A 24,139-nucleotide genomic window follows, 5' to 3' on the forward strand; every position below is an offset into this window, starting at 1 on the left:
AATTAAATGATGAACAGTGAGGTTTACAGAGCTCTAATATTCAATGGCCATGGCTTCTTTTAAACAAATCCTGAAGAGTGCAAGGAAGTTACATGCTCAGACTGATGCTGAAGTTACAGTCAAAGCAACTACTCACAAGCTACATCCACTTTTTAGCAGCTACTATACTAACTGGTATTCCTACAGACTACCTGAGAAGTGTAGCAGCAATAACGGTCAGGAAAGTTTCTTTTTCTGTACAGCTTAAAAAAAAATATTCATAAATTAATTTCAATTTTTAAAAATGAAGACTTTGAGAACGAGGTATTGGTGTACCTGGCTAAATGCTACTGCTGAGCTGCACAGCAGCTCCTTGCTTGGAGATCTTTTCCTCCACACCAAAGGGGAGTGAGCAGAATGGACCCACGTTCCCAAATTAACCACAGAAATAAAACATAGCTGCAACTTGACTCGGTAACTTCTCCAAAACGAATGCTACGAACTCCTAACCACACTTCAGAGTGAATGACATTTGTCTTTAGAATCCAGCCTGAGTCTCCTCTTTGCCATATTAATATGAAAAGTGTGTTGGTGCTTTGTCACAGTAATTCAGCTGCAAGGAATATCTGCCTAGAAAATAGCGTTCACTCTATAATTATATATTTTACTTTAGCACTTTTATAACAATAAAGTTATGACCACAATGAGGATGGAGTCATCTTCTGCGAGTTTAATCCCTGGGTGGTTCAGTGGACAGAAAAGAACACAACTAGGACAGGAATTTCTTTACAAATACTGACTTATTTGCAAAGCATCACCGATGGCCAAAGGACTCCGGCCACACAAGAGAGCCTGGGGAGGACAGATCCAGGCATGAGGCAGAAATCGCCAGATGATGGTTACCAGTGATAGCCTGAACCTGAAGCACTGACTTCGTGCTGCATTCCCAGGTCCCAGTGAGGTGCCTTGACAGCGATTCTCCCAGCTTTATTGATACCAGAAAGGCTGCCAGGAAGGTTTTCATGGTCCAAATGTCAGGGAAATGGCACAGAGTATGATCACACACATTACAGACAGACTACAACAGCTGCCCTTATGAGAAGCCAACTGATATCCTATGGTTTGAAATCCAGACAGTCACAGCCAACTGCTTCAGAGCCGCAATCTCAAGCCACACAGAAAGAATGTGGAAACTTCACCAAGACGTGCTGCTGTGCTTCAGGGTTAGCGTGAAGGTAACTACTTGGCTGATGTAGTTGTTCAGCTCTAAACTTGACAAATGTGTTTGCACCTAGCACAAAAGGAGACAACCTTCTCCACCAAAATGCAAGGACTCAAAAACTCGTCAGCAAACATAAACCATCCATGCAAGGAACTCCAGCAGCCCAACTACTCAGTTATTAAAACCCACGTGACCTCCCTTCTCTTCCATTTTTATAGACTACGTTAACCACAAACATTTCATGTCATACAATTTTATTAACCCCGAATGCCAGCAAATGACTGCAAAACAGTCTCCCTCTCCTCTTTGATTCAACAAAAAAAAAATAGCTTCAAATTTGACAAGATCTGTCAGCATCGCTGGACTGATCCCTTGGGTCATCTCAAGGTACTAAGGATTCAGCTCTCCGTGTGCTAATCCCTATTGTGCTCCGGAGCACCATCTCGGCCAGCACTGCCCATCCAGAACAAAACAGCACAATGCAAGAAAGAATCATGAATCATGGAGAAATGGGGGGTGGGGTAAGAGCTTCTCCACTGTCACCATATGGCTAGCTAGCTCTTCCCAGAAGCGCATCAGGACACTAATCTGGAATACGGACTGCAAGCCTGACACATACTCTCCCCCCACCTTGTTCCTCCCAGAGCAGTCAGTGTGACAGCATCCTTCTGTCATCAGGTAACCAGGATGATCCACCCAGTACACACTTAACTACCTGGCTGTGCTCAGCAGCTTCTGTACTGAAAAATACTACTGAAATACGTATTACATAAATAAAAACACCATGGATACCTGGGTTTGTCATCATTCCACAATACGTCTGTTAAAATCACAACTACAGTAAATCATAGATTGCGTTCTGATTTTTTTTTCCCAGATTTTCTTTCCCAAGGGATGATAAGAAGTAATCTCCCTGTTGTTACAAATGTTTTATTTGGAAAATAAAGCTTTTATGCATATTTTAGTTGATCTAAATACAGTAGATCTTGGGTTTTTAAATCACCAGATAATACGCAATTATCTCAAGCTAGATTCTGATTTTGAAACAAGCTCTAATTAGCTCCCCATTTTATGCTGCTATAATCCTTTCTTCAACTCCCATGAGTGTTACTATTGCTAAGCAGCATGAGGTTAGGAATGATGGATGATACCCAGAAAGGAAGACAAACAAAAGGGAAATTCAAAATCCCCTGAGATCACCCGCAGCTGTATCGGCAAATGAAGATTTCCACATTAGGTCATAAGACGACCCTTACAGAAACACATACCAAAAAGGCACGTCTTTTTCCCACTGAGTATTTGCAAGTCTTTAATGTAGTATAGAGAGAGTACATGTCCTTCACAGAGGATAAATACAAAAGCGAATAAAAATCCGGCTTTCCTGGGAGTAGCTATGAAACCAACAGCACCAGAAAAGAAACTCTGTCTTCATGTCATATAGATGCTCAGTAAAGACACAAGACCCCAAAATAAAACAAACTAATAGAAGCTATATACAGTGCAAGTATTTAGAAAAAAATCCAAGCACATAAACCTTCTTCTGGCACATGGCTACTGTCCAAACCCAACCCAGCTCTGATCATCAGTAATGCAACTAAATAAGGGCCAAATTCATCACGAAAAAATGCTGATGCAGTTGGGTGACACTAATTCAACTTTTTTTTCCACGTGATTTGGTCCATGCTTTTGACACATAAATCATTAAAAAGGCAGATTTACCCAAGGGCATTAGAGCATTTAGGTGGAAGGAAATACACAGAAAAAAATGTTAGAAAAGGCACAGTGATACTATTTTTGACCACCTAGGGTACACACACCATTTTTGTGTAAAACATGTTCACTGAAACTCGCACAAGATCACCAAAGCCTTGATGAAAGGTCACAGGCAGAAAATACAGAGATATATATATCTTTGGCTGTAATTTTGATACGGACTGCATGTTTTCAAAATTTGTAAGCTTTCAAAGAAGAAACACAAGCCTGGCTTCTCTTTGCTATCTATCTATCTATCTATCTATCTATCTATCTATCTATCTATCTATCTATCTATCTATCTATCTATCTAATGCTTATCCATTTGTTCCCATATATAGAAGACTGATGGGTCCATCTGTCCACGTGTGACAATGGAAAATCACCAGACAAAAGAATAGATTTTCATGAATGAGGTGTTAATCAAAACCTTATGATCTAGAAGTGTAACTAACTGGGTCAGAAATCCAGAAAATCTTGCTAGTTTGATAGAATAGTGCCAAACAGTAATGAAAATACTCACAGCTAATAAAAGTTGGAGACTTTACTATGCATGTTGACACTCTGTACACTGAAGACCTTCTTGGCAAAGCACTCAGGAGCCACTGAATGTATTAGTTTAATTTCACTTCTTTCCCTTCATGCATTCAACAAGTTCCAAACCAATTATATTACATGGAAAAGGCTCCAGACCTTTTTCTCATTTCAAAATTGTTCTGATTAATTTCTGTTTTAAAATTACAAGTATGCAACCTTTTCTGCCTTGATTTTCCTGGGAAATGTCTCAGAAGACCAGAAAATTGGAGCTGTCTTTTTTTTTTTTTTTTTTTTCCTACCCTGGAGTGGAGGATCTTTCACAAATGCGTAATTATTATTACCTTTTCCAAACTGTTTGCTGCGCTTTTAATTACAGAACAGCTGCTAATAAAAGAAAATTACCAAACTGCCCTTCCTTATTCAAATAACTTGGTTTTGCTCTTTTGTTCTGTGTGGTGGCACAACCTTCCTTTTCCCTTTATATGGAGAAAAGCACCAAGAAAAGGATGTCTTGTACAACAATTTTATTTTTTATCGCTGGAAAGGAGGAAGAAAAGGGCACGAGCCCATTTTCTCATTTGTAAGTCTGCTTTAAGGAAAGAAGGAGGGCGATCATCAATAATATGATTTTATTAGCTGATAGCAATGTGTTGCCTCACAAAATATTAGCTCAAGGGCAGGAACTGACAAACGAGATTGGGAGTGTGGGAGGGGAGCAAAATATCACAGCAGCAAAACTGAACTTCCTGAAGGAAATCACTTTCAGCTACCAGCGATCCTCATGGGAATCCAGAAGGTGGTCGGATTTTAATACTATGGGCTTGTCTTTCAATCTATTATAATTACAGTTAGTCATAAATATGATGATTAGCAATAACAATGCAGCTTTTTCCCAGCTCCTCTGATTTCAAATTCCTCTTAAAATGGTTACAATTAATTACTCGCACTTTCCACGCTGTCTTAGGCGTTTATAACTGTAACAGTTACTCTTGCATAGTATTGATGCTACAAACAAGTAGTCAATGGCATGCTTTTAATGAACAGCAGTGTATAAAATATCGCGGGAAATTTCCATGTTCTCTAAACGCTTGGCTATCAATAACAATAGCCCTATGATTGCAAATGATTTTTTCCCATTTTGGTTTTGTTTTTGTGGCTTGTTTTTACCAGGGACATTTTTTTTTCCTTTTATCTATTTATTTTCAACTGTTCTCCTTAAGAAAAACGTGGACTGAATATCATCACGGATTTTCTTCTAGTAAAATCTTTTTAGAATGCAAAATAGTTTCCCCGTAGAGAGAAAAAGCAGTTTGGTTGGAATACTCAGAATAAAGCCAGCAAGCTCCAGGAAAAAAAAAAAAAAAAGTGTTTCAGAATGGCAGAAAAGTCGAAGAAGAGCACAACCCATCCTTCTCTGTATCCTGAAATGCAATAATTCTCCAGTACAGGGTACGGGCTGTAAGTACAGAGCAGGGCACAAGTCTTTTTCTAGACTAGAGAACAGCCAAGTGGTTTACGTCAGTTAAGCGTATCATTGGTAAAAAGTCTGTGTGGGTAGAGTTTGGTATCTAACAGCAGGAACACAGCTGTTCTGTTCCAGCCTCCCTCCTATACCGTGGCCATCTTACAAAACCTTTAGCAATTCACTTCTCCTTGACACTCATCTTTGCTGCATCTGCTTTTTTGCAAACGGAAAGGGGAGGGAGAAAAAAAAAGTCGGCTCAGAATATTTAACGGAGCTTGAAAAAGAAAGGCATACCGTGGTCTTTTCCCCACCTTCAAATTAACAAAGCAGATTTTGTGCAAAGGGAAGTGGGAAAAAAAAAATATGCCAGCGAGTAAGGCAGCTGGAGTATGTAGATCACATTACAAACGAAAGGCTTGTTTTACAGCCATTGTCACATGTCAAGTTGATAAGCTGAACTATGGTAAAAAAAACCCTACAGAGCCAATGATCTCTAAGATCAGAGTCTTTTTACCTAATATATGCAGCTAAATATGTGTACTCCCTACATCTGCCATAGCAACAAGGAGAGAACGAGGAATTAACTGTGTTAATAAAAAAAACTGAAGGGACTCCTGTATGATACAACAAAACGCAAGAAACCTCTCGGCATCAAAGCAAAAGAAATGTAACAAAAAGCACAGAGAATTATTTCAGAGCAAATCATTGAAACCAGCTGATTACCTGAGCTTGCACATCCCTGCTGTAGGGAATCCTGTAATGATGTCACAGAGTGAAGGACTAGATAAGAGAGGAGAGGAAAATCAGGGAACAATAAAAGGAGATGCCAAACCACAAACTAAACAGTAAGCAGGCTCAACAAATAGCAAACTGCTGACCTCAGCAAAGGCGTGCTGCTCATTTAAGTCAGTGGCATTATCAGGGTACAACTGAGGCCAAACTCGAGTCTAGCCTTTCTGTATCAATAGGTATTAGGATAAGAGAAAGCCACATAAAAGCGTAATTGCAACACAGCGTTCCCCCTTTAAAGCTTAGTTCTTCTAGCTCACCTCCTGAGAAAGCAATCGATACTCTCCTAGGAACAATCACAATCCCCTATGTAACCCTAGAAAACAGTGCACGAGATTTTCCAGCTCTTGGGCCAAAATTTTTTTGAATTATGTATCATATTCATGCCTAGATAATATCATCCTAATTAGGAACTTGGTAAGTGCTGCTTATCAATTACGCATAAACGAGTGCTTCGTTCGTAAACATTCCCAGTGTGTCCTCCTAGGGACCAGCTGGGCTGCAAGGGTGGACGCTGCCACTTCCAGTAATGCCTGGAGTAGCACCGGGTGCAAGGCTTGCTTACTGCAAATTTAACCAAAAAAAAAAAAAAAAAGGAACAAAAAAAAAAAAGAAGGAAAAAAAAAAAGATTTCCTCCTCCTCAACTCAAACAACATAGTGGAATTTTAATTACCTTGTCCTTGTTGTTGCCCTTGTGCAGGCAGGACACACTGTCCCAGCTCACCATTCAACCAGAGCTGCATACGAATAAATGGTTCTCGGCCTTTTTGGGTCAATTTACTCCATGGCTTTGGCCTGGAGAGCATGTCACTGACACTTCCTTGGGACAGCCCCAATACCTGAAGTGAAGCAACCAAGAACGGCACGTTAACACATTGGATGTGGAAGCAGGGTGTGTGTGTAATTTAAGTCACTTTGGTTTCCTTTACTGCTACAGCGCTCGAATCGTTTTCATACGGACAATTAGTAAAACTGCAAAATGACATCTGTAGGTACTCAGATGGAAATGTTTTTCTCCTGCCGTGGTTTCCTTCTGGAGTGTGGTTTTGTTTTTTTTTTTTTTCCGGCAGGAACGGAGCGGCAGCACAAACGGCAGAAGGATGGTGCGAGATTTGCATGCTTTTCATATTTTGTGTCAAATAGTTTCATCGGTTTTAACAGGAAAAACACAGAGTCCAGGCACACACAGGCAGATAAAACAGGCAATGATTGGCATGTATTTTGTTCTCAAACAAAAATAATTGGGACTTTTGAGACTAGGCCTATATTTGGTTCATTTTTTTGGTATGAATTATAAAGATGTGTGTTTTCACCTGTAGCAGCGGCTGTTCCACGTAAGTAAATATTTAAGAATAGAGCCGACTGCAGCAAAGGGGGAATTTCAGACAGGCAGAATGCAATTATTTGCCTGGAATTCAGCACAGGTACAGGAGTTAAAAATCATACTTAATGAAAGCTGCCATGGGATCTTTAATGACCCCGAGAGGTCAGCTTTTTCATTTTACATCTTAGTGAAAAGGCAATAGTGCGATGCCAGCTCCTATTATACTTTTATATTGATTCAATTCTTTATAGGAAGAAGAAACACCAGATGTCCACCACTTCTTACAGTGTGGGAGGTGTTTTCTGGTGGTCAGGGACCACCCCAAAATCCCACATGTTCAATGCTTAGGGCCCACGGCATGAGAAATTCAGAAAACCTTATCGTGCATGGCGTATCTGTAATCAAACATTGCTTAAAAACGTCTCAAAGCACGCTAAGATAGCAATCACCAGGTGTAAGAAATGACTGCGAATTCCTGACTTCAGACTAAGGAGAGGTAGGGGATTTTCTGCGTGTTTGTTTAAGTACCTTTGTGCACATTTCCAAATATAAAAAAAAAAAAAAAAAAAAGAAGAAAAATGCTCTTGTGTCCATAATCTTCACTTCTAACAAATTTAAGACTCTCCAGTCATGACAATGGCACTACTCAAATATTCCATGAATTCATTACATTAGGCATGAAATACTGAGTCTCAATAACGTTTGCTTCAGCTTTCAACATTTCTAAACTCGGGGCCCCATTTCTAATTACAGCTGGCTGAAGCCAATCATTGTATAAAAAACTAGGCGATTCACCAAATACAGGACAACTAATACTCTCCTTTGTGAGCTTATTTTGAAAATACTTAACATACGGAACAAAACATTTTTCCATCAGACATAGGTGCCTTATCCCCCGCCGTTAAACTGAGCTCCGTACCAACGTCATGAGCAACATTCACAATACTGGTGTAACAAGAGAGAACCACTTCTTTACCTTTTCCCCAAAGATCCTTTGGCAGATGCCATTCTTTGCTAGCTTTTCTTTGACCTGCCGCGTTAGCTCTATCGTATCCACTTCCTGGTACATATAAATCTCATACTGCTCGGGTGTCAGTGGAGGAACTGAAGGTTTGGATGGTTTTGACAAAGACACGATAGGGGATGAAGGGAGTGGGCTATTTTGTGGTGTCTCACTGCGACTCGCCCCAGTCATGCTCAATTCAGAACTCTGCGAGTACGGTGATTCAGCGTTTGGCCACTCTTTCCAATACTCTGAAGAAGATGGTCCTTGGAGCTGGCTACGATCTGGCCTAGTCTGATTGCTGACCTTTTCTTTTCCACCACTGGCTTCCTCAACTTTTACATCTTCAGGAAGAGCTGTATTTCTTCTCTCATGCTGCACAGTATTCCACCAATGGTCCTTCCAAACACCACCACGTCCCAACTCATTTTTAACATGCCTCAACATACCCTGGGCAGAATCACTTATTCCATGAAGCTCTAGAACAGGTGCCTCCTGAGGCTCCTTTTTGAGCCCAGAGAGGTTCTGCAATGCAGAGATACTGGAATCAGTGACAGATGAATGTTTCTTCAGGGATATGGCCAAAGGAGAATAGCTGGAAACCGAAGACATTGCAGGTGTAGATACTAGTTTGGGGGACAGGATAGAAATGTCAGCTTGAGATAAAGGTGGTGTTTTTAAGGCAGGTTCAAGGGCAGCCTGCTGTGCCTCCATTTCACGTCGGGCTTGTTGCAGAATGGATCGAATAGCATCATCAGAATTGCCACTGCTAGATGCAGAAGGCGGCTGAGCCGGCTCAGCTATGAAAAACAACCAAAAGACTAAATGCAACAGAGGAATATGCTTTATATTCAACACGTGCTACTGTAACTATTTCCCAGTCAGAAAAAGGGCTGCAATACATTTCTGGATGGGAGGGAGGAGTTTTCACTAAGCAAAGCTTTGTGCTTTTCAAAATAAGGTAAGATTTCCAAAGTTCTTCACTGGAAAATTTTTATAGTTGCCAAAGTGCTGGACGTTTGCACGCACAGACTCAACTGCAGAAGTCTAGTACTACTTGCACGTTTTCCACCATTGTAAAAATTTTCAAATAAATGCCTTTGAAAATCAAGCCTTCCCTTCTTCCTCCCCTACCCCCAAGCGGTCAATAACATTTTATGGTTTTATTTACAAAGTTATTTAACCTTTTACTTCTCTCTGTCTCCACAAATGAAGCGTAACACACACTCAAGGCTGAACACAGCTGCATTCACCTGGACTGACTATTAATACCCTCTTACAATATAAATCAGGTGAGTCCTTTTAACTCCAAAAACATGACACACAAATTACAACAGAGCAAGAACTTTAGAAAGAGACTTCATTATTTTGTTTGACAAGCTAAATATGCTCCTGCTTCCTGTTTCCTTGTTTCGTGGTCCCAACCACTGAAATAAACAGCTCTACAAAAATGAGGCAGATGCCTGCCCATCACTCTCCGCCTTATCTAAAGCCCTAGAATGGAGCCACGGGCACTTTTTCAGAAGAATTAACACCTAAATGCAGTATTACAGTGGTGAACCAGGACTCATGCGGCTGTGCTGCAGCCGTCGGGGATGAGCAGAGCCTGGAACACGGGGGTAGAACGATCTCTGCAGAGCCCAGAGGTTTTCGCAATGGCATCTGTTTCCATTTAAGTTAGCCTCCGCTGAGGTCCCTGCTGCTTGAAACTCAATTCCTCTGAAAGCTACTCTATAAAGAACGGGGAAAGTGAAGCACTAGATAGTAACAGGGAACCCATACACTGCAAGAAGTGGCCTCAAAGCGAAGTAAGATTTGAAACATGCTGCCTATTATTCTAGTAATATTATGCCTCATCTGAATACATTTCCAAATTTGCTTCCCTACGTTCCTTCCTGTCACTCACTATAAAATAGATGAAAAGCTAAGAAATGGGAAAAAAGACAGTGGGGCTCTCTCTTCTGTTTTATCTACTGGTTTCATAGGGATTTTTGAGGCTGAATTAATATTTGAAAGGAAGCCTGAGACTCGCAGATGAAACATGCTACTGAACAACGTACTTGCAGTTTCCTGCACACAGCCCATGTTTTTCTCTATGTCATCATTACTTTTATAAAGCAATTTTATTTAAATCGTATATTAACTACTCTTTTATAAAAATTCTGCCATGAGATTAGCTTAGTTTTCATTTAAAAGGCAACTACCCAAACCCCTAAATCAATATTTACTTTAAAAAACAAAACTAAAGTCTTGCACAGTACTTTCTACTTCAGCATTAGTGCTTTAGCAGTACTGGAAACTTTTAGGAAGGGCTACGGAGTAGACAGAAATGTTAACTACATGACAGCACACAATGAGAATTAAACTTATCTCAGGCTAAGATGTAAAATTAATGATGTTTTCGGGAAAGGAAACGCTTTTTGGATTTGCCATTCATTCACTGAATACATTTTGTAACCAAAAATAAAGCTGTACAAAAGTCAGAACTGAGTTTGCCTATATTATAATTTCAGTACGTGATGTCCTCAGTACGATGGCACTATGTGACTGGTAGTCGCTGGCTAGGTCGTGACCTTCACCCCGACAAATCCATGCAGTTCCCTCGCCCATGCAGTTGTGTCCCTAGGGCTTGAGTTAGAGAGAAGAGAAAGCAGGAGCCATTCCCTTTCCAAGGAGCAAACTGGCAGAAGAAAGGATTTTGTAGGTTCCCCCTGCAGAGCGACTGCCCGCAGGTCTGGAGCAGTGTAAAGAAGGCAGAGAGCTCTGCATGTGGAAAAACGTGTTTAGAAACCTCACAGCGTTGCTCCCCCGGGAGCAGGGCAGAGCAGAGCAGGCAGAGCGCTGAGCAGGGACCCTGCCAAGCTGTGACATGTGTAACCTGAACTTGGGGTGTCTTATAGACAGAAACAACTCCGCTAAATAATACTAATAAAAAAAAAAAAAAAAAAAAAAAAAGCTCTTCAAACCTACATTCAAGGTTTTAAGAATATAATTAACTGACCAGAAAGCTCATGGTAATTGTTTTAATTAAATTCTGAAATAAAAGGAGCAAGAGACAAAATGAGAGCGTACCTGTTTTCTGTACTTGCAGCTCCCTTTTGGCTTGTTCGAGAATGGATTTGATGGCTTCATCAGAGCCAGACTCTGTGGTTCGGATTCTTGTGGTTATATTACCTGAAGAGGAAAACAAAACTGATGACACTGGGAAAACTTCTATTGGTTTGGTTGTTTCTTTAACACAAAGACAGGCAGTACATACTGATATACGGCACGCATGACCGCGTGACAGTTCACATAGGAGCTTTACCTACATTTACAACACCAAGAACATACTTAACGTAGTAAAATATCTTTGCTGTGCAAAAGCCTGCCTGCTAGCTGCACTGGACCGACGAGAACACTGACATCGTCAGAGAAAGAACTAGGTGGTCATATATTCCTTTTCCAGGATAATATATAGGTCTACTTTTTCCCTTTTTTTTTTTTTTTTTTTTTTTTTTGAGGGGGAGAGGAAACAGAAGGGAAAAGAACCAGAGGGGAAAGGAAGAAAGCTAAAACTGTAAGATCAGGAATAAACTTATAAATTGCATCAGCTGCTAGGCAAAGTAGGATGAGTATACATTCAGCCCAAAACAGAATTAAAAAGTAACTAGATAAAAATAATTTTTAACTTTCTAGAGGTTAATATATTAAGAAAAACAGTCATTTAAACACAGATACCATTTGAAGTACTCTCCAGCTAAGAGCTATTACTTGGTTGTTTCGGTTTTTTTAACCTCTAAAGGGAAGAAACGGAAGGAAAACTATGACTGTGAATGCTACTGCACTTAACTGCATTTTTCATTATGAGCTTATCATTTGTCAGTGAGCTAGATAATTTCTGACTGGAGTCAAAACAACTACAGTTTTGGGGTACCCATTTTTGTTTTTTCTTCTGCCTCTTGTCTTGCTAAAAGAACAAAATCTGCAACTAATCTATCGTGAAGGAAAATGTTCGTACTTCCTGCTCAGTGGTAATTTATTGATCTGATGTTCACGTGTCTTGTTGCCTTTTTCATACACCATAGTGAAGTAAGTATCGCGCTAATTTAACAGCGTATTATTTGTCAACGTAAGCCCCGTGAGAAGAAAGAAGTAAATCTAGAGCAGCAGTACGCGATTGATGTTGCAATTGTGCAACCTTCTCCCTCCAAAATCACAAAAACAGCAAAGAGAGCATTTCAACAGATCTGATGACTTTATAAAGCCACTTCTATCACTTATCTTTTTTTTTTTTTTTTAATCTGCGTACTCAGTGAGGTTGGGAGTGGAAGAAGTATCCAAACAGGGTTACGTTAGTACAGCAGCAGCAGAATTAGAAAAAGCGAAGTGCTCATCTAACCCATGGTTTGTTTTATACTTACTGTCTGTTTTTCTATCAGATTCCAGGCCAGAATCAAACTGCACAGTTTTAAGGAAACACACAGCTAAAGCACACTCCACTTCCTAGGTATTGACTGCAAAGAAAAACACCTGCCTGTGACGTACCTTCAGACCCATTTCTTCGTTTCGGTACTTCCTGAAATAGTCTGTTCAGGTTCTGGCCTGGATTCTCTGTTGAAAAACAAGTTTGGTAAGAACAAAACAATCAGGGGATGGTTGCTCTGACATCATGGGCTGTGTGACATGAGAAGCTAGCAGCCTGTCTCTGACCGCCAGGGTTCAAGCTGTCCTCGCCCCCTCAAGCCTTTGTCTGAGCGCTGGAGGAGCTGGCTACTTTGGAAGAAGCAAGGCTGGCTGATTTGTTAATAAAGATTACAGCTACGTTCGGAAAGGAGATTAGACAGATATAAATAAATGTCTAGAGATACCAAAAATGAAGAGGTTAAAGATGGGCAGATAATCCCCTCAAGTACAATCATCAAAAGGAAGAACAGATTATAAATCTAACAGTGTGCACTTTCAATTAAACAAAATCTAGGAAAACCCTGCCTGCCTTTTCCAGTATTTCTTGACTGTAAACAACTTACTTTGCAGTTTCTCTAAATGTAAATCTCAGTCTTCACTTAAGATGAATCACAATGAAATGCATGTTATTTCTTAAAATCGCTGCCTTAAATATGCAAAGCTGCTTTAAATTAGGATTTTTTTTTAAGTTACTCATCTCATGCATCACATGACATTTTGTCAAAACACTTTGGGGAAAAAATAAATCACACAAGACACAACAAAAGTCTGGTCTCAATAACCAAACCTAAATAAAAACCTTGAAGTATTTCTGAGGGCAGATACTCTCAGTAGCTACTGAACCTTTTCACTCTGTATTTAGCTCTGACATGGAGCTACTGGGAAGGGAGGGATGGCAGTGTCCCTGCTGCCTGCTCCTGCTGACAAACCCAAGTCAGCAGCTAAAAAAAGCAGAAGCAAAGATACTAACCTGCTTGAGTGCTGAACAGCGGAGTTAGAAGCTGTACTTCTGTACCTGACCTCTGATTTTGGGTGAAACCAGCAGCAACACACAACTGGCCCCGTACAGGGAAGCTTTCAGCTTTTAATGTTTGTAACTAACAGGAAAACAGGGCGAGACCCTCAGCTGGCGAGCGCTTACCTCTTTGTCTACCCTGGATGCTGCGAAGAGCCAAGATGTTCTGCTCGTCCGAGAGGAACTGCTTCATCTTATGGAAGGGCTCCTTGCCTCTCACAGTCAGTTTATTCCATGGCTTTGGCCGGGCTAGTATCTCACTCACAGACCCTTGCGACAGTCCCAACACATAATGTCCAAATATCCGCTGTCCGATATTGTGCTTGATCAATTGCTCTTTCACCTGACGTGCAATTTCGGCTGTGTCTATCTCCTCGCCTTCAGAGATGCTCCCAGCACTTTCTGACTGGCTGGGAGATGGGGCCATGCCATTTACGTCCGGACTTTGTTGTAACGGACTTTGGGAAGATATGGAGTTTGTGCTGTAAGGACCTGTTGAAAAAATCATGCTTGTGCTTCCTGCTTCCTGCATTGCCTTGGAGTAGAAGGACTGCATTAGCTGTCGCTGGAGGAGAGAGTTTAGTGCAAATTTTCCTGTGGAGGCCAGGGGTAAGCTGGGGCTCGCCAGGGATGAGCTGAAAAAGTCTTGACTTAAACCCGTTGGTGAGAACTGGTGTGTACCATTAGTACTGGGAGCCTGCTCCCCCGCGTTGCGGAGCAACTGAGAAGGAGGGGAGGCCGGCAAGGTTGCAGGACGCTGACTCTCAGGCTGGTCTTTCCCTTTTCTCCTGGCTGACCCTACAAGGAAGGTCAAACATAATGCATTATGGGGGATCAAAGAGGGAAAAACCAAGATAAAAAAATGCAAAGTTTGCCCCGCAAAGGGAAAAAAAAAAAGTGCAGATTTCCAAGGGCCAATGAAGCGGTGGTGGGATTTTTGGTTTCGGTTTTGGTTTTGGTTTGTTTTCATTTGTTTGTTGTTGGTTTTTTTGTGCTTTTTTTTCTTCTTTTTTTCCATAATTGTAATTTTAATAAGCCAAACAAGGCCCCCAAAACAAACAACATGCATTTCATGTTTGCACCTTTCTTGTATGTTGCAGCCTGGAGAATCCCCCTTACAAACATTAAAACTAGAACAGTTACATGAAGCGCAGTTATACATTTAAAATAAAAGCAGTTACAGACAGCAAGTCTCTTTGTTGTCTCTCATTCAAGACATTACTCATTGGACCTAACTGAACCCAAATGCAGCAAACATTTACATTTTGGGACAAACCAATTTGAATAAAGGAATCACCATTAGGTGGATGCACCAAGATCACTCAGTTAAAAGTCATAAAACGCTTCAGAATTCAGTAATCCCAGGGCCAGTGGCAACTTTTAACTTGCTTCCAGCTGCAAAAACCATAAGCATTCAAGTATCTGGAAATTCCATGACTTGCCATTTGAAAAATGTGCACGCAAGATGTAAAAAGCCCACATTACGAAAGCTCAACGGCAAACACACTTTGCTAAAAAGAAAGTATTTTGTTTTTCCAAGCTGACCTGCTGTGGTAGTATATCTAAGCGTATCAGACAGGAAGGTTACTGTGTTCTATATGCAAACATTCTGCATAACATTGTGTGTGGGGGAAGAGACTTCTGGTGCCACGGATGAATTTGTTCCCAAAACAGAAGATACCCTCAAATGCTACCACTTGGTACATCTCGTAATGCCTCTCTTCCCTAACCTTTAAAGACTCTCTGAGGTCTCCAAGTTTTATTTTATTATCCAGCCTATAAAACTGCAGAAATCAAACGTTATTCAGTGCTCTTGTTGCCTCTTAATCTTTCTGCCATGCATTAGCTCAGACATTCACCTCTCACTCAGCCCTCCCTCCCTTTACAAGACAGCAAACAAACCAGAATTAGCCAAAAATCGTGTCAACCTACCACTCAGGTCACTATTTGTGATACGCAGCGTGGCGTTCTCAGACTGCAAGGAGCGGTTCTTCTCCAGCAGCAGCACCTCCAGCGGTTTAGATGCATCCTAAAGAAAATCAAAGTGGGAGGTTTGTTTCTAAAAGCATTAAGAGTTTCACTCAGGCACTCAAAAGGATTTCAGAAGAAGAAAACAAGCGCTCATCTCCGTTATGCACACAGCTAGGGAATTCACCGTGCATGTATTTGCAGGAATCACTCAGTGCTCCTCCGTGAGCCATAGAAGAGATTCACTGTTTAATTTTCATTGTAAATCATTCATCAATTCTGCATTATTTCGAAATAAGTAACAGAACATTTTCTTAATCCTACTTATTTTGAAACGGTACTGGCACTCTTTCAATTTAAAAGCTGTAGACTTCTTTTAATCTGATTTACAACAGGAGTTAAGATTATATTATTTCTTTTAGGTCAACTGACCCAAGTTAAGCATTTCCTTGAAATGCTGTGTTTCAGCATAAACAGTTTGTTCAAAAATAAAATCAGTCACAGAAACCTGCCATTTATCTTCCACTAAATAACTAACCCTTGATCATTAAAAAATATATTGAAAATTAATCCCAGTATATTAATATTCTGTTCAGATTTCAGAAGCAGGAATTTAATTCATAACCTTTAAACTTAAGTAAGATTAATTTGCTGGATGAGCAGAGCTTTGTCCTGCTTTCTCAGTACTCAAAGGTTTGTTTTCTTTCACGAACATTATTTTCAAGGCTAACGAAGACTTAAAAATGTTAAAATTGTGGGGCTCAGCGTACTGTCAGTACAAGAAACATGCAAATATCAGCATAGCTGCACACCAACTCCAGCATCTTTACAAGACTCAACTGCAGAACATTACGGTTATCCACTCACTCCAGCACAGCTGAAAACGTCAGTCTTTGTCCTTGACCACTTAAAAGAAATCAACAGGCAAAAAATGTTCAGTTCAGCTTTTTACATAAAGAAACATCAGGAAAACAATGATCAACTCCTATGTCTCATCACCAACAGGAAACTGTCCAAGCCAACACCAGTGAATTGCAAGACAAAAATCTTTGTTAATTAACTGAACTGCCGAAGTAAGAAAACAAAAGTAGGTTCAGTACCTGCGCACCAGAGCTTTCAGATGGTGCAAACTCCATGGATTTCAATATACTGCGGAAGGTAGAAAAAACAATTATTTTCTATTTCTTCTTTTCATAACAACTCCACTAATGAGCATTAACATTATCATTTCCTACTCTCCAGCAACACTACGAGTGATAACAACTTTCCTTGCAGTAACACAGTCTCGTAATGAATACAAAATAACTATTCAAACTAGTTACTGGATAAGAAAATTTTCTCAAGCGTCATCTAAATCATTCCATATGCAATCCCACCAGGCCATTTTAAAGCGTAAATTTAAAGGTTAATAAGGATATAACATTTTAAGCTGTCAGAAGCAATATAAATTTATCTGTGAAGCTTGAAGGGAATGAAAAAGTTGTAGCAAAGCAACAAAAAACAAGGGAATCACCAGCACAGTTACACTACTTTGTATAATATACACCAGCTCACACAGCAAGGAAAATATGCACAACTAATCTTCCCGACCAAGACACTACAGGCTAAAAGGCAGTTTTTCATTTTAATAACCTCCGAGTTCTGTGGCAAAGGGAAGACAAAATGGCACAATATTTCTTAAGAAATATGAAAGATCCAAATATTTATAAGTACATTAAGAGAAGAATCTGATAGTCTCATTGTCAATATTTTATATAAATACTGAGTGGTCAAAGGACGTCTCCCTTCAAAGTCTTCCAGTTAGAGTTGTATCGTCTGGCAAATGGAGAGTCTTACAGGAATAGAAACTTATTACTGTGCTTTGTCTTATAAATTTTTTTAAACAGACCTGCTGCAGGCAGGACGTTAACTTCCTCAGACTGAAGCGATAAATTATTTCAGCTTTTCGTTGTATAAAGACGACATTCATTTGTTGAAGAAAAATACATAAACAGATATAGATAGTGTTTATACAGCGTTCTTAATGTATAAAGCACCAGGAACTTTGAGAGGCAGGGAGAAAATGTTTAATCATGTATTACATGTGGAAACTGAGTCAAAAAAGGCAGAAGGCCAGGGCTAAGACGTAGGGACTGGTTCTGGATGTCACCAGGAGTCAGCCAGGCACCCAGCACTCATTAACTGCCGCAGACCATGCGGCGTCCAGCTCCTCTGTAAATCTGCCCATGCATTAATCCAGAATCAGATGTCCATTAAGTGACATTCTGGAACTCAGCGGTCTCAGTGAGTCATTCGGGATCATTCAAAGTCATAGCAAATCCCAGGAAGGGAAGTCATTCTGTGACAGAAACCTCAGGTATTTCGCATCTGCGCATACTCGCCGCATGCAGTCTTAATTCTGGCAGGCACTTCTACAAATACAATTCATAAAATCACAAACTTCTGGCCACCAGTTTCATCATCCAGCATCACTGGATGATACGTTTAGCCAGCAGAAATGGCTGCAGGGTAGAGCCATCACCCAATACACAAGTACATAAAGTAACGCTGTTAAGACTCTGCTTTACGTGGGCACACCAGCTCACCCACGTGTTTAAGTGCCTCTTTTCTGCTATTAACGGAGTCATGCCAGTCAAGGAGAGAAGTTGTGCATTAACGGCTCCATTTCTCAAGAGATCCTGACATTATATTGACATCACAGGCATGTTTACTCAGGTGGCTAACCACAGCTGAAAGCAAGCGTTCCTTGGGACACCTCTTCAGAGGCACAGCTCTACCTGCCAGACCTCCAAGGTGCTGGGGGAGATAAATACACAGAGACTCATCTAGGAAACCCCCAGTCTCTGGTAGGTAACTGTTTCCATCCTCCCATGGATTCTGCAGGATATGGCCTCTGAAAGGCCAGCAAATAGCAACGTGTGTCCTCATGATCATCGAAGAAGGAGACTCATCTCAATTTAAAAAAAAAACCAAACAATTTGTAACAGCAAATTATCCTGTGGCAAACTTCCCAGGTGCTTCTCCCATCTCAGTTCAGGTCATCAGTACACTTGCAATGCAGCTCTCCCAGTAATCCCCACTTACCGCACTCCAGTTTGCCACGCAGAGCAGTCCTGGAGCATACCTACCGTGTTCCTTCTGGGTGAGAGTAAACCAAAAGAACCTGTCTGCTCTCGAAGGAGCAGACGTGATGTACTCAGACCACTACCATGCTGCCTACAGAAACAGATTGAAACCAGCTGGAAGCGTGAAGTAAGCTGTAGTGGGTTTGCACGGCATGGTTTTGGTAGTGGGGGGCTACAGGGGTGGCTTATGTGAGAAGATGCCAGAAGCCGCCCCTATGTCCAGTGGAGCCCATGCCAGCCGGCTCCTGGATGGACACACCGCTGGTCAAGGCTGAGCACATCAGTGATGGTGGCAGCGCCTCGGGGACAGCATATCAAGACGGGGAAAAAAAATCTGTGCCAGCAGGAGAGAGGAGTGAGACTATGTGAGAGCACAGCCCTGCAGCCCCCAGGCCAGGGCAGGGGGGGCGGGGGGCTCCAGACCCCGGAGCAGACATTCCCCCCAGCCCGTGGGCAGCCCCCGGCCAGGCAGGCTGTGCCCCCGGCCCATGGAGCCCACGGGGGAGCAGATCCCCACCCCCCCCGCAGCCCAGGCAGGACCCCACGCCGGGGCAGGGGGGGCCTGAAGGAGCCGTGACCCACGGGCAGCCCGCGCTGGGGCAGCTCCTGGCAGGGCCCGTGGCCCTGTGGGGGGGGTTTGCTGTGCCTGTGGGACCACGCTGGAACAATTCCTGGAGGACTGATGCCCATGGGAGGGACCCCACAGCAGAGCAGGGGAAGAGTGTGAGGTGGAGGGAGCGGCAGAGACAACATGCAATGAACTGACCGTAACCCCCCCACCGTCCCCCTGCGCCACTGGTGGGGAGCAGGTAGAGAAATGGGGAATTAAGTTAAGCCCGGGGTGGGGAGAAGATTTTTTTCTGATTTGAATGGTAATAAATTAAACTAATTTCCCCAAGTCAAGTCTGTTTTGCCCGTGAGGGTAATTGCTGAGCGATTTCCCCGTCCTTATCTCAACCCAGAGGCCTTTCGTTGTATTTTCTCTCCCCTGCCTGGTTGAGGAGGAGACCGACAGAGCGGCTTGGGTGGGCACCCGGCCTCCAGCCAGGGCCAAACCACCACATCAACTTAAAACATATAGCGTGTATAGGTTCTAGGCACTCAAAGTCTGGCTTTAAAGCCCCGATCCTGTTGCGCCCTCCACTTGCACAGGCCGCTCCACCAAAGCATCATGGTTCCCAGCACCCGCAGCTAACTGGGACCTTCAGCAACGAACCCAGACCCTGCAGCAGCTGCATGTCCCAGCGAGCCTGGAGCAGGCACGCGTATCCAGACCTCAGCTGGAAACTTACTGACCTCCGCCTGCTCGAAGGACCTCTGCCTACTTCGCTACCTGAAATAGCCTTCTAGCAATTTCACAGGTAATTTCCTAACGCTTAGAACCCAAAATATACTAAAAACCAGGTTGATGGTATCTCAAATTGCCCTTGGAGGAATATTCACTACAGCAGATTCATTTTTTTCAAGTAATGTAAAAGTTAAATGTGTCAAAAATTACTCTCCAAATGTGTCACAAGAGACATTTTCCTCAGCAATATGAAGAAGCAGAATGTTTCCCCTTTGGATTCTAGGAATATCTTTGCCCATGAGATCTTGACTCAATCTGTTGCTCAGGATCCCTTGTCTGATTTTTAAAGGAGTGATCCTGTGACTTGAAGCTGTACATCTTGTGATGACTTGAAAGATCTTACTCTAAAGCCAAGTGTGCATTGGGACAGCTCGACTTTCTGTTGGTAAGATCCTGACTTCAAAGGCAGGAGGGTTGGCACCATCGTATTACTCGAGAAGGAACTGAAAGGACACACACAGCTCTCAGATCTCAGATAGGCTTAAAAGCCATTTGGCACAAAAGCCAAAATCTTCCTACCCCAGATCTTGACGTGGACGTAGGTAAGTTCCTCCAAGGCTAGAAGTTGGCTCATACGAGATCCTTCAGCCTAGAATGCCTCTAACATCCTTGGGAGGGTTAAGGAAAGCACATCGGTGCCAAAACAACTGAGAAGTTTATTCTCTTTCTTCCTTACTGACAAGATACCTTTTTTCTTGGTGTGTCTGCACCTTCTGAGCAGCTCATTTTTGTCACTGTTTCAGGGCACAAAGGCAGGCATAGCAGGATATCTGAGGGATACCAGATGTACTGTCACTCTCAGGTGATGTACATTTAGATTTTGGGACCAGATGGGAGCAGGGAGGGTGGCGTGAACGAGCTGCTGTGATGATGTAGCATTGCAAACATCTTCCGTGCTCTCACTGAGGGTCTTAACCATTCTGCATCCAGCAGGATGGTGTATGGACCCCAGGCCACCTACAAGCCAGCTGGCTGTCCCTCCAAAGTGAGCCCGCCCAGATAAAAACATGCTACCCACAAATGAGGGGATATAAAACCTGTAACAGCAGGAGAACGTACTTTTTTTCCCCCCTAATTTATGGGCACCAAACAAGGGCCGCTTCCAGGAGGTTCTCCCATCTATTTCACTGCAGGCCCACCTTGAAATAACAAGAATAGGCAAAACACTGTATGAACACTCCCGTGTCATGGCTTCTGGACCACTTAGCTGCCTTCTCATCCCTGCCCTCACATAAGTCAGTGTTGTAAAAAAGAAAAAAAGACACAAAAAAAAAAAAAAAAAAAAAAAGGCATTACTGCCAGGAACACAGGGACCTAAATGAGTTTATATCTAAAGTAAAGCTAAAGTAAAGGCATTAAACCAGGTAGGATTTAAAACTCATTTGCTGTTTTGGCACATTCATTAGAAGGTTGTGGCCTAATTACCATTCAATACGTTACATGCGGGCACAATCCCAGCCAAAATCTGAAGCTTAGTTTCCTTATCTTGGGAGAGAACATGGGTGTATTTACCTGTATCGCTAAAAATATGACTTTTTTTCAGGCCAGTTAATATTCAGGTGTAATGATCAACAAAATGGTCAATTCATTTAATTTGACTGAAACTATAGACCTACATCAGGGTGTGCTGCGGCTGGCAGTGAACCAGAACTGCAGCCAGCATGGCTTCAATAGAATTAGCACCAGGGGCTGGGCAGTCATTGGGCTTGCAAAACCAAACCTGCTTTCCATATTCTCCAGGGATGTGTAAACAAAAGCACATGACGACCAGCCTCATCTGAAATACCTCATTAAACAAGGTAACATTTTTTCAGTCTTCTTAAAATACACACAAAAATGCCACAATGATGAAAGAAGAGATGGAGGTTCTTGCAGTTATTTAAACCTTGACACTAAACATATTTCCAGTCAAAAAAGTTCTCTTCTGAACCTGACAGCTTATCTTGTTATAGTTTAAAATGAGGCTCTTTTAAGTCTCTCTAAAAAAACCCCTTGAAATAGGAAGAGGCTGTTTGTGGCTTTAGTTTAAAACCACAATATATTAGCAAAAAATATACAGTGAAACAAGCACAACATTAAAATGGTAAGTGCTGAACACTGGCTGGCAAAAGCATAGAAAAGATACTATGGCCAAAGGCCCTGCATTAAATTCCTGGTCCACATTACATTCAGCTGTTGGCTGGGGATTTTTAAAGAGTGGTCCACCTGAAATACTACAGATTTTCAAACTTTTACCCTTGGTGGATAATAGTTTTAGCACCTTTTCTTCATGGACACTTCTATTATTTGCTGTCCCAATACTCTGCTGCAACAACAAAAAGGAGTGCTCTCAGATACAGCAGTTGCACTGGCTCTGGATGCAATTTCTGCCAATATTCCCGATTTCCCCGTCTTTGTGGTTTTGACTGAATTCTTTATTGTTCCAAGAACACAGATTTGTGGCTTCATGTAACAAGCACTGCTAAAGTAGAGTTGGTGAAAAAATTATGTAAGCATTTAACACTTACTTTAATTCTTTCTTAACCTCTTCATAATCAGCCTGTCCTTTCAGCTTTTCTTCCAGTTGCTTTAAAAGAAAGAACATGGATTTAATTATTTAGATATTTTTTTTCTGCATCATCTTTTCAAAATCATCTTTAAATTATTCCATATATACAGCAGCGCACAAGTGAGGGTTAATGACTCATACCTAATTTACATATATTAGAAAACAAACTATAACCAATTCAACATAAACACAATTATACCTCCTTCCTTTGTTTACAGAGTGCCAAGCATTACAGAACTCAGTAGGTCCCAATTTGGCTGTTTGCAATGTCACTGTCATGTGTTCAATAAAGAGATCGGGGAAGAAGGTATTAAAAATAGGGCAGCTGAAATTTTTACGAAACTGCTAAATTGAGTAAACAAGCAAGATGCTTTGGCACATACTGTATTCATAATACGACAGTTCTCGATAACCTTATCTACAGGGGGGGGAAAAAAAAAAAAAAAAAGACTGAAGAAGCTGTTGTTGACTGGAATGCCTTAGGCTTGTAAGACATGTACAATGCCTCATGCCCAAACAAGACAGCTGCACCAAGTTGTTTTACAAGCGTTACTTATTGCAATAACTAATATGATTACACACCGGAGACGAAGCATTGAGACCAACCCAGCAGGTCTTTTTGCTCAGGTCTACCTGACCTGGGGCAGTCTCAATGGCTTCTCTTCGGTGTAAAGATGCCACAAACGTTGAAACAAACCTCCTAACACAATCCATAACGCAATGCCACACATTTGGACCTTACCCAGCTCCCAACAACTGTGCTCATCACTACAGGATAAATGCTTCAGGAGGCCTAAAACATAGTGACACATAATTGATGCCGTTACGTTGCTTGCAGAAGCCACATTAATTTCCCACTAATCGTTTCTTTGCTTAGTACAGGTACACCTGATCTAAGCAAAGAAAGAACAGACCTTACTGGCTTGCAACTTCCATGGATAAGTTCAGGGTAGCTCTGCTTCACTTAATTTTTGGTGTTAAAATTGGCACAGAATCCCAAAGGTCACAGGAAACGGAAATAACACAAGGACAGACCAGCCTCAAAGACAGAGCACGTACTTTGAGAATGAAAGGAATATATGACATGAAAAAGAAAAATAGGGCTTTATGTCCAGGAGAGGCGGTCTTCAGTGGAGAAGTGAATTCAAGAAGATCCTACACCTAGTCCTGGGCTTCTCGTTGAATGCAGGAGGAAGGCAGGGAAAAGCTACTGTGAACTTGGATAATTTTAGCAAATCCGTTTAAAATGCAGCCCCATAAAGTTCTGCACCAGCACAGGGATGGGGGTATGAAAGGCAGGGCTGGAACAGACAAATAATTCGAAGTGGGAATGACGAAGTGGGGAAAGTCAGCCAGTGTGTAGGTATCGGCCAGCTCAAAGCTGTCCAATGGGTATAAGCAGCAAACCCAACCACCGTGTCATACAGCACCCACGAACTGGCGAGCCCACCATCCTTGCCACCTCAGCAATTCACACGAGGCATCTTCAGATGATGACAGCAGCATGATGGGGCTCTGTTGGACTTCAGGCTATTTTACCATCTTTTAAAGGATTTGCTATGATGCCCCTTCCAGCTTACGCACTGCTGACGCTTCTGCCTTGCCATTAGTACGTAT

At 41.8% G+C, this 24,139-nt stretch overlaps 1 protein-coding gene across 7 annotated transcripts in view; it reads right to left on the minus strand.

Annotated features, from left to right (window-relative positions):
- The window catches only part of CUX1 (cut like homeobox 1), a 281,213-nt gene that overhangs the window by 60,722 nt on the left and 196,352 nt on the right, over positions 1-24,139 (minus strand). The window contains exons 12-20 of one of the 7 annotated variants that reach the window (XM_037375045.1): positions 22,482-22,540; positions 16,602-16,650; positions 15,466-15,562; positions 13,660-14,025; positions 12,600-12,665; positions 11,145-11,246; positions 8,046-8,872; positions 6,419-6,584; positions 5,679-5,735 (exon numbers count right to left, since the gene is read on the minus strand). In XM_037375045.1, the coding sequence (XP_037230942.1) occupies positions 5,679-5,735; positions 6,419-6,584; positions 8,046-8,872; positions 11,145-11,246; positions 12,600-12,665; positions 13,660-14,025; positions 15,466-15,562; positions 16,602-16,650; positions 22,482-22,540 (1,789 nt within the window). Of the gene's footprint in view, positions 1-5,678; positions 5,736-6,418; positions 6,585-8,045; positions 8,873-11,144; positions 11,247-12,599; positions 12,666-13,659; positions 14,332-15,465; positions 15,563-16,601; positions 16,651-22,481; positions 22,541-24,139 lie in introns of all 7 variants that reach the window. The other 6 variants (XM_037375041.1, XM_037375044.1, XM_037375042.1 and 3 more) reach the window with 6 other exon arrangements.

Source organism: Falco rusticolus, chromosome 1 (assembly GCF_015220075.1).
Source record: "Falco rusticolus isolate bFalRus1 chromosome 1, bFalRus1.pri, whole genome shotgun sequence".
Classification (NCBI taxonomy): Eukaryota; Metazoa; Chordata; class Aves; order Falconiformes; family Falconidae; genus Falco; species Falco rusticolus.